The sequence below is a fragment of the Vanellus vanellus genome, assembly GCF_965231255.1.
Source record: "Vanellus vanellus genome assembly, chromosome: 3".
NCBI lineage: Eukaryota > Metazoa > Chordata > Aves > Charadriiformes > Charadriidae > Vanellus > Vanellus vanellus.
In genome coordinates, this window is record NC_138907.1 from 28,955,409 (window position 1) to 28,977,931 (window position 22,523).

The 22,523-nt window shown below is 38.6% G+C and overlaps 1 protein-coding gene across 1 annotated transcript in view; it reads left to right on the forward strand.

Annotated features, from left to right (window-relative positions):
* Nucleotides 1-22,523, forward strand: part of MTA3 (metastasis associated 1 family member 3) — a gene marked incomplete at its 3' end in the record, with an annotated part of 142,391 nt that overhangs the window by 80,781 nt on the left and 39,087 nt on the right. Inside the window, exons 11-15 of the mRNA XM_082480794.1 lie at nucleotides 4,975-5,033; nucleotides 8,312-8,436; nucleotides 9,689-9,840; nucleotides 10,382-10,604; nucleotides 19,136-19,222. Of these exons, the coding sequence (XP_082336920.1) occupies nucleotides 4,975-5,033; nucleotides 8,312-8,436; nucleotides 9,689-9,840; nucleotides 10,382-10,604; nucleotides 19,136-19,222 (646 nt within the window). The remainder of the gene's footprint in view (nucleotides 1-4,974; nucleotides 5,034-8,311; nucleotides 8,437-9,688; nucleotides 9,841-10,381; nucleotides 10,605-19,135; nucleotides 19,223-22,523) is intronic.

A 22,523-nucleotide genomic window follows, 5' to 3' on the forward strand; every position in this document is an offset into this window, starting at 1 on the left:
AGCTGTGCATGGGACTGAAGGAAAAGGAAAACTACACTGTGTTAAAGCGGCTGCTAATGTTCCGAACCTTTTATCGGTACTCCACTATAAAACATTATTTTGGCGTTAGCAGGATTTAAAAACAAAGTGGAGAACATTCCACACACAGTGGATGTGTTCATCTTTCTGATTGAATGTTCAATTGTTTGGGCTGCTCTGGAGCAGAAATATGATAAGATTAGATTGGTACCAACACTGGGATACTTTAAGCAGTTTTAGGCAAAATTTCAGTGTTGGTGGTTTTTATATATTGCACTCTTTATATGTTTACTCCTTGGTTTAGATACACAAAATATTTTAAAATACTCCATTTTAATTCATGATTTAACATTTAAGTTTGTACCTTCTTTGCTTGCTGCATAATTACTGGCGTTATTATGTACAGCACATTGAAAGTAAGTTTTATGTTGCAATAATTGCAGCTGTATTGTTAGATGGATCTTTGGAATTGTTCCAGATTTGGTTACAGTGTGTCAGAAGGATGATTGCTTCAGGTTTATTTGAAAGCGTTTCTACATGGTCTTTTTAGGGTATAGAAAGTAAGAGAAATGTCTTCTACCATATACTATTACTAGGACCTTTTAGTTCTATGGATAATACAAATAGAAAATAATACGCTGTGTATAAAGGCGTGTTTTTCTGAGTTTGTCATCAGTCATTTAACTTCTAACACTGTTCTTGCACTGTTAAGCTTTATCCTAGAAGGGTATTGCCGGTAGAGACTTGCTGTGCTGTTTGTCAGCTCTTAAGGATGGGGCAACGGATGACCTCGAAGAATCAGATAAAAAGATTTTATTGATACTGAAAGCCATGGAGTAAGGATAAATTGAAGTGCAAATTGACTCTTGTCAACACTCTTGGGTTGCTTGGAGACTGAGCTTGTTTCCTGTGAAATTTTTCTGAAATACTTGCTCTGGAGTGGTTGGTGAACGACTGAGACTCCCCTCTCTGAAGTTCCCTAGGGCTTCACTGTGATTCTGTTGCTACAGTGATCAAGGTGTGTGGTGGTGTGTTGAGTTTGTGTATGCTTTTGCAGGATTAGGTTTTAACCTCATGTGCAAGAAAAACACATAGGCTTTATGGTTATCTACAACTTGAATACTCTTATAAATGCCTGTGTTTTACTTGTAACTAAGTAAACTTAGAACATCCTAACTCCGAACATAGCAATACACCACAGGATTTAACGCTGTAGACGTTCTTTCAGGGTCATGTGTGATCATGAATAACAAAACCAGTGTAGGCCAAATAGTTAATTTCTATCCTGGTTAACATTTCTGTCATCCTTCCTAACGAGAGATCAGAACTTCATCCTGCCCTTGTTTAGTTTGTTCTGGAATGGCACAAATAATACAGTTCAGTAAAAACGATATGTGTAGGGTTTTTTTTCCCCACCAGAACAAGCTGTGATAATTGAATGCATTTCAGGGAGGAAATCTGTTCGGTGAGAAAGTGGCAATTTCAGAGTCATTCTTCTCTAAATATCATGCTTGAGGGTTAGGGCAGCTTGGGGGAATGCGAAAACAAAAAAGGTCGATGTACATTCTTGAATCTTATGCATAAAGTACGGTCTCTGAGTTCCAGATCAGCGTGATTTAATATGAAAATTTGCTCTTTAATTATCTTTATTTCTTTGTGTAAATTGGCTACATTGTGTCAGGCGTAAGAAAGGTTTCCTTCTCATAATTGCTACTAAATGTTATTCTTGCTTGGTAGCTAAAGGTGGTGATTTAATGGCAGTGGAGATACTGCTGCCACTTTGCCTTCAGGGCATGTTCCCTTCAAATCAAGGTGAAGGGAAATAGATATGTTAAAGTTCTCAGTCTGTGCTCAGCCCGTCTAGCAAAACTAATTCAAGCCTTGGGTAATCATTTTTGGTGATATGGCACTTTTCATGATCACTACATTATATAGTGTTTTGAGGAAGGCCAGACGGCTGTTCCACTGAATGAAACATGTTCTTGTTATTGGTGGTGTTCCCCTTAAAACTCTGATTCAGTGCAAAAAGACTTTTACTGAGACGTTCCAACAGAAAAAGGGAGAATATATGTAAGGATAACTAAATTACTGTACTACAACGATATATTAGATTTCTTCTCATTTATTTGTTTCCACTATAGAAAACAGCACTGACAGAGGAAAATGGCCATTTCTTGGGATGTTTGTCAGTTGATGTTTGTAACAAAAGTTCTTAAAAAGAAATAATGTTCCGTTTCAAGGGTGGTTGATTAGAAGTAGTAGAGCCCAGGAGAAAAGCTGGGTTAGCGTAGCTTGACCTCCCCTACAGGGCAGTCTGTAAGACTTGTTTGAAATAGTTACTGTTTAAGATCAGATATAATTTTTTTTTTTTTTTTTTCAGGAAAAAGCATCAGCTCCCATTGTTATATTGCTCCAGTGATTTATTATCCCTATTGTTACAAACCGGTGCTTTGTTTCTTGTCTAAATTTTTTTCAATTTCAGCTTCCAACCTTTACAGTTTACCAGTTTTCATCCTCTAAATTTCAACAGGCAGAGGTTTCATCTCAGTATTTGCAACTGTTTGTTGATAGTTTTGTTTCTGCATCCTTTCTTCTCTCTTGGTACTTAAAAGTTGATAGGTCAGTGTGAATGCAAGCTGTGACATTTTCTGTTGCTTTTACAGAGCAATGGTAACCATAGTTTTAGTGCATAAAAATATAGCTTATTCTGAAATGGCATTGTGTCATCATTTTGTAGAAGGCAGTGTATCATTCACTTTAGTAAATAAAGGGGAAAGCAACTGCTAAAATTGCATTCCTTACAACCCCCCTGCCAGTACTAAAAGTATGCTAAGATTTTATTAATGTGTATAGTCAGTTCTCACTGACACTGCCATCAAGGCTGCTTAATACAGCTTCCTACAAATCCCTTTACATTTTGACAGTGCTTCGAGGCTACTTTCCTTGTTTCTTTCCCTTTATTTTGTTTTCCTCTTTTGCTTTGATGATCTTGCTAGGTGTGCAGTGAGATTTATTCATTCTTTTTGTAGAATGGGACCAGTTTGTTATAAACCCATGTGAAACGCACATTACCTGCTGACCTGCAGTCTCGCATGCTTTTTCAGTTTGAAAACAAATTCTGTATTGTTGGGTATAATACGAAAGGGAAAAAGAGACAGCTGTGGAAAGCCTGTGGCCTGAAGCTGTTAAGCGGAAAGAGTTCACCGTGGAGAGCTCTTCTGCTGGGGCTGCGAAATGTTCTCAGATTAAAAACTATCAGTTTGTGAGACTTGGAGTGTGCTGCTGCTGTTCGTTCTTTTTGCTTGTGTAAAAACTGACTTTAGGAGGCAGGGCATACTGTGCTTGCATTTCTGCTGGGAGCCTGTTGAAGGTGGTGCGGTGTTGCCAAGCCTGGTGCTGGGGAAAGTCAGCAACTGCGCCAGATGTGTTAATGGCAGTCACTTCTGTAGCTTTGAACACAGCTAGGCACCTGTGAACAGCAGAAAAGTGTTGTATTGTTTTGGGTGGTTTTTTTTTTTAAAAAAATCTTGGAAATAAATGGAAAAGGGCTCTCATATTCCATGGGAATTAATTTGTGGTGGCATGGACTGCTTAGAACTCTATTGGTCATAGATTGCTCCTCAAAAATGCGGTTTTTATAGATGAGAGTTATGGCGACGGATGGTACAGAGGCAACTTTCTGAAATGGAAAAGAGCAGTGGCTTAGGTGAGGAGGCTTACTCAGGCTGCTCCACCAATGCCCTGCTTTGAGGTACCACGACAACCAGTAAAGCTGATTAACCCTGTAACTCGCCTCATGGCACAGGCAAGAGACTCTCAGGGCAGAGGCTTTTGATGATACTTTTCTAAAGGTGGGAAATATCTTCCTGGTTTGTGAACCTTGCAAAGACTGGGTATCAGAAAATAGGAGTATAGCAGAGAAGAGAATTGGCTGTTGTAGGAGAAATGGATGACTGAGTTTTAAACACCTGATAAAGAAAGGGGGAATCTTGAGAGGCAGGGAGGTAGTGTTGGTCTATTATTGCTGGATATCAATGTCCCCCCTTTTTTTTTCCTCCTCTGCGATAAAATTGACCTTGTTTCCACTCCTTTTCTCCTTTTTTTTTTTTTTTTTTTTTTAAAGTGAACAGAGGTAATGTCTTGAGTACAGGAAGAACAGGGAAATAATCTTTTTACCTTCATCTTTTGCATACAGACAAACGTTTCAGATAACAATCGACATCTAAACTCTGTATTTCTTGTGCCATTGCTGAAAAAATTGTCTTAGTTACTTGTATAATATATGGCAATAACTAAAACTTCTCAGCATTTTAGAAGTTAGTATTACTACCTTGAGTGCAACACGTTTTGAGTTTGTTGCAAGTATGAAGAAATAATTTCGTAAATTCACAGACTATCTGATAGTAGCGTAGCTGTGTGCTACTGCTGTGTTCCTGAACTACAGTTTAAACAGCACTTAACGGAAGTAGATGTTTAGTTACTTCCAACAGTCAGTGGACTTTACGGTTCCCCTTCCTTATACTGCATATAAAATACAAACCTCAGGCTTGACAGAGCGCACGAGAAGTATTGGGTGACATGACTGATGAGGAACTCATCACGTGCAATTTCATTCAGTAATTTTCTACATACTCTGCAAAGAGGGTTAGCCACAATGTCGTACATGTTTATATAGGTGCAATTTATGTAAATTGTAATTGTTGTTTTTACAGTTTTGTTGTCGTATGTGAGGCCTGTGAGTTTTACTGGGGAGGACAGTATACTATCATTTCAAACTAATAATACAAATAGAGAACTCATTTTTCCTGGTTTTCATCTTGTAGATTTCTGCACTTGTTTTGGAGGCTCTTGTGAAATCACAAAATAGAAATAATTTAAAGATGGATTGTGTGCAGTTTTATGAAATCTCATACTTGAATATAATAAAATATTTTAATGTGTTAATTTTTCAACTAGAAACGTCTGAAAGCGGCTGAAGCAGAAAGTAAATTGAAACAAGTATACATCCCCACCTAGTGAGTATAACAATAAAGTCATTTTTTTGAATAATGTGCAGGTAAAATTGAAACAGTAACATGCAGTTACATGCGGTAATGTGCGTGTTATTTTCTTAGTTATCTTTTGACTAGTTACTTTCTAAATATTTGTTATATACAAACAGAATATACAGAGTTGTAATCAGAAAATGCCACACACTCTTGTCATAAGTGAAACCTTTGTACTTAACTGAGCCCTTTGTCTTTGAGCTGCAAACTGCCTGTTCTGGAGCGGTGAGAGGTTTTACAAAAAGTAATCAAGTGCTATGTGGACTGCTCATACGCAAGAAGGGCCTTGTCATTTAAAAAGCAGTTATTCCAGAATAATTCATTCTGAATCCCTGTAGCACAACACTTCATATTTGTGTAAATGGAATATTTCAAAATAGAATCAGTTGTTAATGTAGTTACATAAAATAAAGTCAGATACTTTCCCATTACAGTTTTATCTTGCTGATACAGTCTGTTCTTCAGCTAGAGACAAGAGATGTTCTGCCTGTAAATTAAAGGTAGCACACAGCCCAAAATCTGAACAAGTCTTATTAATGAAATCCATTTTCTTCTGAGGAGTTCTTAATCTGTTTTTTTTAGATTTAAACTCCATGCTATATATGCTTTTGTTAACATGTGGTTTAGAGAAACAAGATATAATCTCTCTGATTTATACTCATCATTTCCTAAAGATTATGAGAAGAGAAAGGATTACAGATGACATTCTTTTAAGCTTTCTGTGAGTGTATTCAGTTTACATATATGTGAATTTCCCATTGTTATGAGTGTTTGTATAACAGAAGATTAGAATACCAAACGAAATACTTTGAAAATCCACTGTTGTCTTTTTGATGACTTGCATAAATTGCATACAATAGAGCTTCATTTCCATATTTCATACAGACTTTTCTCTCTTAAACAGGTTTAATAATACAAACAGCAGACTGTTAAATTCAGTCTTTTAATCTTATCTCTTAAGAAATGTTGTGGGTTTTGAAGGTCAAGTCTCTAATCATAGAATGGTTAGAGTTGGAAGGGACCTTAAAGATCATCTAGTTCCATCCCCCCTGCCATGGGCAGGGACATCTCCCACTAGACCAGGCTGCTCAAAGCCCCATCCAGCCTGGCCTTGAACACCTCCAGGGATGGGGCATCCACAACTTCCCTGGGCAACCTGTTCCAGCGCCTCACCACCCTCACAGTAAAGAATTTCTTCCTAATATCTAATCTAAATCTACCCTCTTTCAGTTTAAAACAGTAACCCCTTGTCCTATCACTTCATACCCTGATAAAGAGTCCCTCCCCGTCTTTGCTGTACGCCCCCTTTAGGTACTGGAAAGCTGCTATAAGGTCTCCCCGGAGCCTTCTCTTCTCCAGGCTGAACAGCCCCAACTCCTTCAGCTGGTCTTCATAGGAGAGGTGCCCCAGCCCTCTGATCATCTTCGTGGCCCTCCTCTGGAGTCACTCCAACAGGTCCACATCCTTCTTATGTTGGTGGCTCCAGACTTGGGTGCAGTACTCCAGGTGGGGTCTCACTGGAGAGGAGCAGAGGGGCAGAATCACCTCCCTTGACCTGCTGGGCATGCTTCTTTTGACGCAGCCAAGGATGCGGTTGGCTTTCTGAAATGAGGGTGCACATTGCCAGATCATATTCAGCTTAATGAGGTAATAAGCTAATTAATGAGCTAATAAATGATATCGTTTAAAAAAGCTGAAAACTCTAGTATGAGTGTTCCCTAACCCTCTCAGGGAAGTGCCTGCTTTAGGAAAACTCTAGGATGCTCAGTCTTTACATAATGCTTTTAAAATTTAATTTCCTTGGTCCATATGGACAATTCAGGACTTTAGCCAATACATTCACAGTAAGGACTAGTTGTATTGGATCACAAAACCTGGTTTGAAATGTAGGATTTTTGTGTTTTTTGTCTTTCTTACTGTCTGTCTTTTGCCTCCATGTCAAGACAAACTCCATGGTACTGGGGTGGTGGGACCTCTCAAGTCTCATGGGCAAACAGATTGCTAACGCTCTGTTTCAAGACTGATATATTGTATTTGAAATCTGAGTAGAATTGATTCTAAGAACTGAATACCTTTTTGAACTTGATCATAAGGTATTTCCTGTAAAAGGCAAGGTTCTGCCCTCAATACCAGAGTCCCCTTCAATGCATGGCTTCTCTGGAAGGTAACTAAGCAACAGATCATAACGTGGGAGACGTAATCATCCCTTGATCCCTTCTCTTGTACCTTGAGCCTTTGAGCCCAAGGTACTTGATAAAGAGTATCTGGAAATTATAAAAGTGTCTCCCACTGGATATAGTGAAAAAGAGAAGGCAGGAGACAGACTCGCTGGCATTTGGAGTAGAGACTTGACACAGCAAAGGTTTCTTCAATTAGTAATTTTAACTGATCTTGGATGTATTTTTACGCTACCTAAAGTAATGAATAATCATCTTAGGAATGAGTGTATCCAGCCTTGCATTGTATTGAGAGTATCTAATCAAAGGGGTAATTAACACCCACAGAGTTGGAGCTTTGGAGATACTGTACTTAACGTAGTGAGGAGAATATTAATTCTCTCTGAATTAACTGACCTTAAAGTCCCTCTTCACTGAAGTATTAGTAGGTAAAGTAATCATCATAATAATATAATAATAATAAAAAAAAAAGTTCTTTATCCTTCTTGGAGTGAAAGGAGTTTAGGACACAACCCAGGCAGAACAGCCTCATAGATGGGTGAGCTTTGCCAGGGTTATAGGACATTTACTGCAGTTGCTGGGAAGGTATGTGCTTCTGCTTGAGATACAAGACAGCAGCCCCTCTTCTAGGGTAGACAGCCTTGTAGTATTATAGTCAATGTTACTACTGTTATTTGTTATACTTCACCCAAAGGCCAGCTTCACCTTGTGAAGCTTCATCTGTTGACTGGAATCCCTCTCTTAAATTCTGTGCTGTGTCAGGCTTATGTTAATGCTTGACCCTGAGACTTGGTCTTTTGCTAGCTTGCCAAGTAGCTTAGACCACGTGAGAGCTTTTTACAAAGATCTGTAAATTTGAGTATCAAAGCAGCTCTTCATATAGCAGGTATCTTACAGTGCTGAAAATACTAGAGGAGTATAAAAATTAGTCGTCTTCTTTACAGCACTTTTTACAGATGTTGTCACCACACATCAGAATTCCAGAATTAGATGGTTTGTTTTCTTATTGACTAACTGGTTAGTAAAAGTTGGTTTGTGTTTTGTTTTTTTTGTTTTTTTTTTTATTTAAAGCAATAAACCAAATCCCAATCAAATATCCAGCAGCAATGGGAAACCTGCTGCAGTCAACGGAGCGATGGGAGCCTCATATCAGGCACAGGCTTCAATAGTAGGTCGGGCTTGTGAAAGTTGCTATAGTAAGTAAATTTTAAAAAATAAATATTATTATTTTTAATGTTTATATGCATTTTTTAAAAACAAATGTATGTACTTTCGTTTGCATGCTCTAAGTAGAGGATAATTTTCGATTAATTGTGTGGCAGAAATAAGTTAGAGCTGGCTTCAACATGTTGATTGAATGTCAGTATTCAAATCCACTTTATGATTTTTTTTTAACAATTCAGAAAGTACAGAAAGATAAAGTAGTATGATATGATGGCACTGATACGCTTTTCCTTTACCTTCAGAATAATAGATTCAAATTTACTTTTGATTCTCCTGTAAGGTTGCAGGGGTTTTTGAGGTCACCCTGCCGTTGTTGGGGATGGGGTGGCATCTTTTTCTTTTTTTCCTTGTATTTTGTGTGTTTCTGATGGTCTCTGGTGAACTTCTTGAAATAGCAGCTTTTGACATAGGTTGTATGAGAGATGTTATAAAATCCAGAACTGGAAAGAATTGAAAAGGGCTATCATATGAGAATTTGTTACTTATCATTGCTATAGCTCCCTGTGTCTTAAACACCAATTGAATTAAAATCATATTTTGTATATAGAAAGTTGCAGTTATATAGTTTGTTGGTTTTCAAATCATATTTTTTAAAGAACAGTTTTCTTGTGAAAGGTTAAAAAAAAAAAAAAAAAAGGTTAAACTAGTGTTCCCTGCTGAGTTCCCACATGCACAAAATAAAGGTACACACACATCTCCAAGGTCAGTAGGAGAAGCGCTTGTCCTTTTCTTATATGGATCATAACTTGCACATACTCACTTTGCATGACTTGGGAAAAAAATCCCAGACCTTTAGCAATTCTAGTAAGTAGCAAGTTACTTAATAAGCCTGTCTTCCAGGATAAGATTAGAAATAGTGGAGGGCTTATAGGGTTTGGGGTTGGTTTGGGTTGTTTTTTTCTGTTTGGAGGTTTTTTTGGTTGGTTGATTGTTTTGGGGTGTTTTTTTATTAGAGTCCCCTGGAAGAAAGACTCTTCTTGGCAAGACTAAGTCACTCATTTGAAATTAAGTAGGGGAGTAGTTTGAAATTTCCATTTGGAGTTGTCTTTTGGGGTGTGGTGGTTTGTTGTTTTTTTTTGTTTTGTTTTTTAAAAAAAAAAACACTAAAAATTCAAGTCCTTGTTTTCTCCATATGAAATGTATTAAATACTTATCCATATAGTGCTCTTAGGGAATGCCATCTATTGCAGCATTTGGCTGTACTTGCTGTTTTTTCTTCCTTAGCTCCACAGTCTCACCAGTGGTATTCTTGGGGTCCACCTAATATGCAATGTAGATTGTGTGCATCTTGCTGGATTTATTGGAAGAAATACGGTGGCCTGAAAATGCCCACACAGACAGATGAAGATAAACTGTCTTCCAGCCAACCTACAGAGGTAGGATTGCATAGATAAAATTTCCTAAAATGAAATGTGGTGCTTTCACAAGACTGCTGGGATTTGATTATTTAATGGAATGTTTTTGTGTGTTTGTGTGTGTGTGTGCGCGCGCGTGTGTGTGTGTGTTCAAACTTCAGTGTTGCAAAGCATAATTTATTAATCCTTTTCCCATCTTAAGTAGAACCGAACAGTGTGCAGGTCCTGCCATGGCTTTATATGACCAAGTCGTAGATAAACATCCACTTCGTGCATTTTTTTGTGGACAAATGTCATCTTGTCGATCAAATGGTGTGTTATCTATAAAATGTTAATATGACTATACTGTATCTCATACAGAATGGCATTATATATCCACTCACAGTAGAGCTTCCTACTGCGTTACACAGCTTCTTGCCTAAGCCCCATTTTTTTAATATGGATAATGCTTATCCATATTACTTGATTAACCTTGTGGATTTACCCAAATTGTGGATTTTTTTAATGCTGTAATTTACATGTATGTGTTATGATTTGGTTTTGTTTTGTTTTATTTTTGTAGGAGTCCCATGTTAGAACTCATATGTCCCGGCAGGCCACACAGGGAACTCCAGTTCGTAACACTGGAAGTCCAAAGTCGGCAGTGAAAACACGTCAAGCTTTCTTTCTTCACACAACGTGTTGGACAAAACTGGCCCGTCAGGTCTGCAAAAATACCCTCCGGCTGCGGCAGGCAGCAAGACGTCCCTTTGTCCCTATTAACTGTGCTGCCATTAAGGCAGAATGTAAGATGTTTTTTTAATTCTTAGTTCTGTGTGCTGTGCTTCCCACCCATTTTTGTCTTTTAATTTTATTTTCTTTTTCAATAAACATTTCTTGTCTATACGCTTTTGCTTTTCATTTTTTCATTTGTCCAGCATATCACCAACACATTGGATAAAGTCTGGCTGCCTTGAACAGATTTCAGGCTGGGGGAACATTTCAGTGAATTAAAAGGGAAGAGCTATTACCTCATTCACTTTAAAAAAAAAAAAAAATTGGGGGCAGGGAGGGGAAATCAATGCTGTGACATAAAAAACATGCTTCCTGCTAGGCAGTATGAAAGAAGTTTGCTTTTATATTGTTCATTTATTCTTTTGCTGAGCAGAAAGTATAGATCTGTGCATGTTTTACTTTTTCTCAGTGGGGTTGGTCAAGGAATAAGGAGCTGAGGATGCATAAGAATTATAAATCTGGCCTGTAACACAGCCCTTTATTACTGTGGTGATCAGATGGTGGTGATAGCCATGTTTATTACTTCATCATAGTTGCATCATTTTTTTTTTTTGTCTGTTCCAATTTTAAATTTTAGTTTTAAATAAAATTCTGTGTTATGCTTGTTCTTTCTATAGCCAAAATATAAAGAACTGATAAATTCACCGGTAGTATGACAAAAGGCTATGAGTTGTTGTAGACAGCAACAGTAAGACTTTTTGTGTGCATGTGCGCGTAAGTTCTGCTGCAAAGTCACAGGACAGTTCAGCAGGTTTTGCATCTGCGCTGAGTGCACTATCCTGCTCATGCTGTTCGGTTATGTTTCCCAGTCTTCCACAGAGGCAGTTCTCGGAGCAGACACTTGGTGTTCCAAAATGTGCCGTGGCTGTCAGTTGTGTTAGAATTGAAGACACCTCTTTAGAATATTAGATGTTAGGTTTATAACCATGTTTACTACATTAACGCTGAGTGTTTTCCCGGCATTTTAACTGGGATGCTGATGAGGTCAGTGTTATTTCTAAGAAAGTTACTCCACAGAGGCTTAAAATCTGGTTTAGAGTAATTCTTTTCCCCTTACGTACTTTAATGCCAGCTATTCTTCACATACAAACTCTTCACCTACTTCTACAGTCATCCAAAACTTGGTAAATATTTCTGTTCGTTGTCCTTGTCTTATTTATTTAGTTGTCCTGTTGGCCATTTTCTTTCTTCTTTCAAAGCTATGCAGGTCAGGAGCAACTTTCATATTTAAGGAAACCGTATGTCCACTGTGTGAATAAAATGAATTAGACTTTCATGGAAGAAGGGTGTCTGAGGCTGGACTAGGATTATATTTTTAATCTTTAATACAAAATAACAGTTATTTTCTGAGAGGAAAGCATTGTACCTTTTAATTTATGTAATTGGCACTGGTATTTGCTGAATCATGGAGGAAAATTAATTTTAGAAATTCATTTGAATCTTTTTATCCATATCCCTATTTCTTCTCACTCACTGCAGTAACTCAATTCGAAAGAAGATGAAGCTTTTGTTTAAGGAAGAAAATAAAAATAGAAGGAAAAAAAAGTTTAATCCAACTGTTAATCATCATACTAGCAAAGTGTTATATACGCAGTTCAACTTCAAAACAAAAGAGTGAAAAGCTGAGCTTTTCAGCTGGAAATAGTAATTCTTGTATCAGACTGGCAGTGCTATGAGTGCTTCCTCTTTGTTCCTTTGAATGAAAAAGCGCCACATCAGATTAACATCAAGAGCAGAAAGATCTTTTTTACCCCCCCTGTAGTCTCTGTCTTTCATTATTCTTTTTACTTAAAGCAAAATTTGGACCTTGCAATTTCATCTTTTTGAATGCACGTGCTTCCTGATTAGACCTCACATAGATTGGGGGGAAAAAAAGAAGTCAGAGTTGTCAGTGCTTTTTGAACACAACATTCAAATTATTTTATAATAGTGGAAACCAGATTATACCTCACTTAATTTACCTATATGCGCACACGCACACATACTCTGTTTCTGGCAATCTCTCTCTCTCTGGAATCATACAAACCTGCGTTGTCATTGTCATATTCTTACTCTAGTAAAGCCTAGTAAGCAAGTAAGTAAATAAAGAAATTGTTTTCTAATTTTGTTCCTGTACTTATATCTGGTGACCTGTGTTCACTGCACTCTGTTGATTTTAGTGTTATAACTATATAGGCTCTCTCTTCCTGAATGCCTTGAATCCTTTTCTAAGGATAGCTTGGTGCAAGTAATTCTTAAATTATTTTAGTTTTTAAATGAGATACTTCATTAACAGTAATGTTTTGATATGTTGAATACCACTGAGTAATTACAAGATTAAATGAATGTCTGTGTTGCTGTTAACAAAAGTTACAGTCGTGCTTAGGTAATAACCTGGCCACAGTAGCAGGTTGCCCATGATGTGATACGGCATGAGGTGATGAGGACATCCAAGAACTGTTTTGGAATTTGTTCTCCGTGTTGGTGTGCTTGAAGCGTTGAATCTAATGACTGCTTAGACGCTTTGTCAGACTCACCTGAGTCTTTCTGCGTGCCAAACCGCTGCTTGAAAACATAACTGTATTTCACAACTATATTGCAGTAAGCACCACACCAACACTCAGAAACCATAAAATCTAAAGACAGAAGGCTGGTAGGGCACTTACTCCAGCAGCGTACCAGGTTTTATGCTGTCTTAGTTTTATGCAGTTTGTTGAAGTGCCAGGTTGTAAAGGAAAGTAATTCCCAGTTCTGAGAAAGTAAGTCTGAACAAGGCAGGCAGAGCTTGCTCATAAAGTAAATTGATTTCTGCATTCCACCTGAACTCATCTGCAGATAGTTCTTTTGTCTTGGAGGGGCATGGAAGAAGCCTCTGAGAACGCTAATCTCAGGCCCAGCACTCTTCTAGGTGGAAGCAGATCTCAGGCGGAGCGTTTCTTATTATTGTAATTCCACCCACATAATCTCCCTCGGCCCATTACAGCCACTGGCAGAAAATGAAGTCCTATTCTGTGTTCTTTATTCCTTCAGTTAGTGCAGAGAATTCGATTTTTCTCATTACTGAACCATATAGCACGACCCCTGCTCAGAAGCCAGCAGGAGGTAGTGGAGATGATGCGTTTACGTCCCAGTTTAGGCTAGGGATGGTCACCAGGAGTCTGAGGAGGCATGGCATCTCCTGCTAGGAGCACGACCCGTCATGGAAATCTCAAACTTTGTTCTGCCTGAAGATAATAGACTCACTGTAGTTGTTGACAATAAACTCGTCTGATGGATTTTCAGGAATAATTAGAATTGGTGAACTGTTTCAGTAAGAGGAAATTCCCATGCTCTGAATTAGGCAAAATAACCTTTTTAGTTTGAATGTACTGCATGTTTTTTAGAAAGTCAAGCAAAACTGTCCCATCTATGGAAGGTCTCTTAATTAAAGGAAACCAAAGTGGGTATTCTGCTCCAGACAGTCACTGAGGAGATTGGATGTGTTTCCAGCGTGCAAGCCTGTTGATGTATGCATGGCAGTGAGCCATGCGTCTCTGAACCTTATTACTTCAGCACAGGGAGATTTTTGCAGGGATTTTATTTTTTTCCTGTGCGGGTATAGTTTTATCAATATAACTAAACTTATTAATTACAGTAATTTAAATTTGTGTAGCTACACTCCGTCTATGTAGACATGATTGTCAAAATGTTTTCAGTGGATGGTAATACATTATCTGTATAATATATATAGTTATCTGGAAATGGGTATACCGTTCATGATCAAAACTTAACATACCTTCAAATCTGCAGATTTAATAACAAGTTTGCTACACAGTACTTGCTTGTTATGTTCTGTTTTGATAAAAGACAAGCGAAAACGAAGTAGAATATGCAAAATGTTACAGATGTGCCTTTGTAAGCATGCAGTCTATGTTGAACTGATATAAAACTACCCATTCATCTGAAGTTGAGTAATATTTATGGGTATTGGTTGACAAACAATGTTTTACGTCCTTGATTTTGATAGCTACAGAAGGTATTTTGGCTGCATTTAGGATGAAGATATTTTCTCTACTGTTATCTTTGAATACAATTTGTGCCAAATATTAGTAGCCAGTAAAATAATTGAAAGAACACACAATCTTTTTCCCAAAGCTTCTAAGAAGAATACAATTCAGGGAATACATAGAGCACAGTACATTTATTAGATAATCTGAATTTTGATAGAGATATGATGGGATGTCAAAGAGAAATAACTCCCCAATGAGGGTCTCTCTGAGCTTGAGACCTACAAATCTAGTTTGAAAAAAGGAAATAATTAAAAAAAAAAGCTTTCGAATCTAAAAGAAGCAGCCTCATTCGCTATCGTCTTCTCCGTAACATTCCTGATTTTGTTGACTTCTGTAATACAACAGTCATCGCTTTTCTGGGTTAAGAACTTGGTCTGTTTAAAACCTTGTAAAGAATCCATTTCACACTGTGGTTCGTAATGTTGTTCCCTGGAGTTTTCCTAATTGTGCTGTATCCTCTTTAGGGTTATGGTGCCCTAAATTACATGCACTTCAAGAAACAAGTTTCCCATCATTTTAGAGTGTGTCACGTGTTTTCTATATTCCTAATAATATTTCTAATATTCTGATTTTAATTTTTTTCTAAGTGACTGCTCTTCAGTATTGTCTAGATATTTTTAGAAAGCTGTTGCACTGACTTCATGGATTCTGTTCTGCATGGCAGTGGTGTAGAACCCGTACAACTATAAATTTGTATGTTACAGTCATTTTGCCCCTTAAGAATTAATCTTAGATTTATTGCTTGATGCTGCTAATATCATTTACAATCAGTTTTAGCTTTGATTATGCTCAGTAATTTCTTATTGTGAAACTTTGACTCTCTAATCACCTCTTTTTTTTCTGATCTTTTATGTGTTGAACAGCACAGATCCTTTGGGGATTGCATAGACAATTTTAACCAGGTGCTGATCCCTGAAAAAAAAAAAAAAAAAAAACTCTTTTACTCTGTAACAGCTGGACAGACAACAGTCTTTGGTGACACAGTTTGTTCAAAGCTATTTGAAATGCCATGTTGGATGCCAGATCTGCTGCGTGTGTACATGTCATGATTCTTTCAGAGGACCCCGGCAGACCTGTGGCACTTGCAATGACTGATGTACAGCATATGTAGGTAGGAGGGGACCTCTGGATGTCTCTAATCCCACCCCTGCACAAAGCTCAAGTGCTCGGGGCCTTTTGTCCAGATGAGATTTGTGTATCTCCAAGGATGGAGACTCCATGGCTTCTGTGGGCACTTGTTCCAGTGTTTGATCAACCTCGCAGTAAATAATCTTTTCTGGACGTCTGACGAGAATTTCCTGTCTCCTGGCTTCTGTCTGTTGCCGTAGACAGCAATAGTATGTTGTCCTATCCCCGTGTACCTCCAAGAAGGGTCTGGCTTGGTCTTCTCTATGTTCTGCCACTAGGTAGTTACAGGTGGCAATCAGATCTCCCCTTGGCCTTCTCATCTCAAGGCTGACCAGACCCAGTTCCCTCAGAGTCTCCATGTACATCCTATACCCCAACCCCAAACCAGGCTCTCCAATAGCTGGACTTTCTACAGTACGTCCATATCTTACTTACCGTGGGGATGCCACAAGTTGCCACAGGGTCTGGACATGGTTTCACAAGGGCCGAGTAGAGGGAAGGGTTACCTCCCTCACCCTGCTGGCTGCAGTCAGGCTAGCAGGGCCCAGTGGGCGGCCGTCTTTCTTGCAAGGACATGCCACTGAACAATGTGACCACATTAAACGTGTTTTCCATTTACAAGGTTTTTGCTGGCTCCTTTGGTGTTTCTCTGTTTAACTGTATGCCTCTATTCATAGTTCAACCCCTTTGCCAGTCTGCAGAGCTACTTACTGAAGAATGTTATCACGTTGGCCATGGTTTTGTTCTCTTGAGCCAAGACCAGTCTAGGCATTAGCTAAACACCAGTAGTGTACGTGCTCAGCGGTTTCTGTTTGCATGAGTTCCACCTGGTCCTGGTAACTTTTTTTTATTCATTAACCAGTTTGTTTTGAAGTATTTCCTATGGACTCTGTGATGTGACTTAGTTATCACACTTTCCTCGTAAAAGCGTTTTAGAAGTGAGCTTGTTTAAGTTCTGCATTGAACGTGGCTGCAAAGAATTCATTCCGCTTTTCTGCCATGCCTTTATCTTTCTTCTATATTTTCCTCACACCTTGATCATCTCCTATTGCTAGAGGCGCTGCCACACTTTCTGCTTTTGATATGTTCGAAAAAAATATACTATCAAATGTAATACTCCGGTTCTTTCTTGTTTGTTTTTTTTTTTAATAGATTTTTATTTCTCATACCTTCCACTATTTCACTGATCTTTCTAAGATTTTTAGTGTTCATGCGGAAGCCCATATTTGATTTTAGAACTTTTTTTAAAACTCTGTGGTTGACAGCTCCTACCTAAATTTTATTCTATGGTTTTACACTTGCAAGTGATGCACAATCTAACTTTGTGTTTTTCTGTATGTAGTGCATAAAGATCATAAACTTTATTATATTTTTCATGGGAGTATCATATTGTGGATTAAAGTTTGCTGCTGTTAAACATATTTAACTGTTTTAAAAGATTGGCGTGCTTTGGAATACCCACCCGGTACCTTTGGTGAACACGCTTTGCCTCGAGCATGGAGTTCGTGCTTTCTTTGCAGTCTGTATTCTCAGTCAGCATATTAATATCTCCCCATGATTCAACGCCTTTTTTTACAGTGAAGACACGTAGATGGAAAATTTTCTTGCTAATTACTTCTTAGGCGATGCTTTGCTGTTCCCAAAGCAACTATAAAATACTCACTGTATAGTCTGTGCTTATTTTACTAAGGGAGACGGTGGAGACACATCGTTCTGCTCTGTCACTTAAAATATTTCAAGTGTTGTGGAATACTAAAAGTATTCCAGGCACGGGGTTCAGTGCATTTTTTTCACTAAGAACAGGATATTTTGTTATTAAGGTAAAATAATAAAGTACTTTGTGTACTCAGCGTTAGAGCTCTGGAACCTTTGGGCTTCCCAGATACCAGCTACCGTTTACGCTTGGCACGTGTAAGAATTTCAAGTAGTTTCCTCAATAATATGCAACTAAGTTGTGCATTGTCTGCTGCATTGAAAAAACATCTGTGAACATACTGAAATATTTCAGTCATTGCTGTGGTTTCATGACCTACGAGTTTTTTGCACGTAGCTAGATAGAATGCATAAAGAGGGTGTAAATTTGGGTTTTTTTCCCAAGTGTGAATTGTTCTATGTAGCATCTTATCCTCTTCATGTGCCTGTGTACTCCATATCTTGCGCCGGAATGAAACGAACAGGAACATTTTGGTAAAAGAAGGTGGGGACAAGGTGGAATTACAGTTATAATAATCTCTTTATAGCATCTAGCTCTTGTCAAGCTTGTTAGAAAATGCAGATCTGCATGTGCACATATGAAACCTATACGAAGAAAGGTGTGCACGTAGGTATGTGTATGTGGGAAGTAATTCCCTGTGAGGGAATTCGAGATCTACACAATCAACAGAGAAGCACAGTTTTGTACACAACAGAATACCTGTGTTCTAGGGATGCTGGATGCCCTATATGGGCATTACTTACGTGCTTTTGGAAGACATAATGCAATCATTCTGAGTAGTTTAAAAAAAAAAAAGATAGTATAGTTCAGTAGTCTTGGAACTATTTACAGAAACCTGATGTCTTGTGGATTTTTGCCTTAGGTTGATTGAGTCCGCTGTTTGAGCGTGAACCTCTTCATAGTAACACTTCTGTGTTCGGGGCATTTAGACGGATTCTCTGCTTGTGTATTCGCAGTGCCTTTTAAGTTGTGAGTTCATAGTTTTAGCATCAAATTCAGGTAGCTGCTGAATTGCTTATTTTCATTAACTTTGCAGGAAGTTCCTATCTTTGAAACCTTTGAGCTCTGTCATCTGTGGTTACAATTGACTACTTTGTTCAGAAGTTTACAGTAAAGGGTTTTGGGGAGTTTGGTGTTTTGGATTTTTTAAGCTTCATCTCGCTGTGATCGCCCCTGTGTCCTGTTCTACTTATTAAGAATGATACGAATCACTGTACCACTTGAGCAGTGCATGGCCAAAATCAGTAGTCCCAACTTTAATTCCTTCTTGCCTCTGTCTGACCCCGTTTAGGGCCAGACAAGCTTGTAGAAAACAACGAAGAATTCCATGTAAATTCTTTTTAATAGCCAGAGCTGCTTTTATTTTACTACTCGTGTTTTCATCTGTTTCATTTGCCTAGCTGACACTCTCCAAAAAGACTTTGTAGGCAAAAAGTGCAGAGTTGTGTTAGAACTTATATTAACTTAAAAAAAAAATAATCATAACACTGCCTGCAGGAACAAGGGCATGGCCTGCATTTACATATCTAATTTTTAGCATTGATGGAAAAGCAGAATACATGCTAAAAAGAAATTTGTGGTAAAAATGTAAGTCAGAAACTGGTTGGTGCATCCTAATTAGATTTGTAATGGTGGAATATTTAAACTGAGTTTCCTTCTTTAAAATTCTCAGATGCAGATCGACATTGTGAAGTTGCTGGAAGTCCTCTGAAGATCAAAAGCACCAGAAAACCACTGTCATGTATCATTGGGTATTTAGGTGGGTATCTGCCTCCAGAGGAAAAAATGCATCAAATGAACATTCAGTATTTACTGATACTTAAAAATCCTGTATGCATTAAATGAGAGATTTATGCTTGTAGTAAAAAGAAAATGATCGAGGTAATAAATTAATAAAAATTCTGGTTTGCAATCAGTTGCAAAACTGGATGACTGAACTTGCAGGATGTAGGCAGAAAGCCTTCTGGTACTGGTTCAAAATGGCAGAGTGAAACCTGATGTAATTTAGAATGTGAAAAATATTCTGGTAGTCCAAATAAATAAGCACTGAAAGGGGAGATGAGATACTCAGTATGCTCAGTGCTGCTCTACTGTGTCCCTTGAATTCACTTGTAATGCTCCCAAGTACTTGAAAGGAGCAGACTTCAGCCGCGATGAGACACTGATCTCTTAATTTGATGACATAACTTTAAAAGATGCAATGAAATCTGTCCTGAGATCATCGCCAGGAGGTCAAGGTAATCACATAAGATAATAGGGAGAGGGGAAATTTTAGTAATTGTGATTCCTTATTTAAAAAATGAAATTAGTCCTCTTTGCAAGGAACCACAACTGACTGTTAAATATTTACGTAATCATATGAGTGATGGGGTACCCCAGAGGCTTTGTATTAATCCTCAAATGAATATAGAAATCAATCCATTGGTCAGAGAAGCAGTGAATAATTCTGCAGTGTGTTAATCCCATTTTAAAGAAGCAAAGCTGAGAGTAGAACTCAGTCTAAATGTTTTTCTCAAAATTTCGATCAACGGGAGGCTTTTTGTACTAGGATAAAGTAAACAGTAACAGTCCTTTGACTTGAAATAGAAACCAACTATTAATGTAGTTATAACTGTTCCTCCGGAACATCGAATTTAACAAAATCCGACCTTCAGAAAACCAAGTTACTGAAGAATTAATGCCCACTCTCACTGAATTTTGATTCCTCCTGCCCTGGAGTTTAAGAAAAAAGCCAGTGATAGTTTTCTACAGACATCCCAGCTGTGCGCGTTACCGATGGTGTCCTTGGACTGAATGAGGAAAGGACTGATTGGATGGACTTGGTGGAGCTGTGGCTGTGAGAGGGGGGAATGCGGCTGGAGATGGATGGGTCCTCCAGCAGGAGATGGATGGTTCCTCCAGCTGACTGCATTTGGGTTGTCAACAGAAGAAACGGTAGTGTGGGTAACCTTAGAAGGTGCTGCATGTTTTTACTGCCGCGTTACTTAGTTGGTGAGGGGTTGTCTTGATACCTCTGTGAGCACAAGTCTGTAGGTTTAATGGGAGTGAATGAATGAACGATGTCAGACAGCGTCATGCATACTTAGGTGGAGGTTTTGTAGATCAACAGTGCTAAAATATACCAGGTATCTGTAGAATCGGCTTAGTATTTGACTATGGGAAGTGAAGGTATCTCACAACAGCTGAAGGTAAATAGTATGTGTTGCAGGGATGTGAGGTGTACCCAGTTATGGACATGCACCTGAATTAGCTGTGTACGGATGACTAGAAAATGGGTTTTTGTTTGCCAGTTAGCTTGGGTTTTGTTGTGTGGTGGTTTTTTTTTTTTTTTTTTTTACTTTGGTTTGTGATTTTTTTTTGTTTGTTTGTTTGGGATGTTTGTTTGCACATTCCAGTGAATAAGTAAGGCTTGCATCATTTTCCTCATAGAATTTAGCATTAACTATCATACCATAGCTTATACGTGAGGTATTTTATTTTCTTTTTAAAATTCCTTCTATGCCATTCCCACAGACGTTTATTGGAATACAGTTAACTGTGTCTCTCAGGGCACTACTGTTTTGAGCCCTCCTCGTAAGGCAGAGAGGATTTTGGTGCCCTGCTCACCCAGGGTCATGTCTTCCCTTTATCCCTGTTCTGCTTCTTGGCTGCCAGTGCCTCAGGTGAGGTAGGTTAAGCATTAAAAGTAGGCCCCGTCCTCTAGAGAGCTGGGGCTAATCCCCTCTAATCTCTTCAGTCATCACTGTGCTTACTAAACAAACCCCCCAAGGGGAGCCCTTGGCTAATTAAATGTCCTCTCTTACCTCCTAGTTATGAGGAAACCAGACTAACGTTTCCAGCTGGGATGCGTGTGGAGGAGATGAGATGATGAGAGAGGTGCAGCTGCTTAAGCGCCTCCGGAATCCAGGATCCTTATTTAAGTAATTCCGTAGGAGACTGACTTTTCTTTGTTTGCTTTGGAATTTGTAGGTTTTTTTCACCCTAATGACATTAGTGGAAATAGACGTTTTTAGAGTCGTCATTGCTAATTACTTGTTTGAGGCTGCAGCCTGGTCTCACAATAACGGTTCCTAATAGATTGTTCAAGTATTGTTTCTTATTCCTGTTCTATTTTTATTTCAGAAATGATCACATAATCTGAATCTGGCCAACTGATCATTTGTTGTGTGGCAAAAGGGATAATTTGGATTATTTGGAAGTTACAGTTAGTTCTCTGAGTTAGCAGAAGGTGCAGGTGGGTAGAGGGTTCTCAGTGAAGTACTAGGCAATAGAACAGGGGTAATAGCACCGGGAATGAAAAGATCCCTAATTACGATGATTCCATAGTGCAACAATATGATGGGATAATATAATTCAGGCAAAACCCACGAAATGCCTCATTACCTCTCTCAGGGGTGATGAACCGGCTGGTTAGAAAGTGCTGATCTAAAGCATGCAAATACTTGAAGCATGTGTAAAGGATGAGCGAGTGTACGGGGTAAAGACCCCACAGGAAGCGCTCAATCCATTGGGAAGCGGTCCTGGCTGTTTAATGAAGTTCCTTTCTAGAAATTAAGAGGAGAGCTTGGTCTTGCTGCCTTCCTCTACTGCAGAAAGAGAAAGGACAGCCTTTGTGGTAACCTAACAGAGGGTTAGTGACTGAAGAGAAGTCGAAGGAAGGAGAAGCGTCCTTCTTCAACTCTTTGCTCATCCTGAAGATACAAAATTCTATCTCCTATACGCTGTAGACAGAAGCAGGTTACAAGTTCTCATATGTTGATCCAGCTGCTGGGACTATTGTGGATGCTGCTGGAGCTCATAGGCAAATAAGGTCATATTTTTAGTGGCGTTAGGCCTGAAAATGAATAATGTCCTTCAGAAAATTGGAAGATATTGCCAAATGAGTATTTTGGAATCCTGATTCCAGTCATCTTCAGCAAACAGTGCAAACCTTTCTCTTTCAGTTGAAAGTTTTGCTTTAGCAATCAGTAGTGTTCACAACATTAAGCACACCTCTGTGCCCGTTTTGGTAAAATAAGCAAAATAGGTGCTCGTTCTCTACAGCATGAACAATGGGCCGT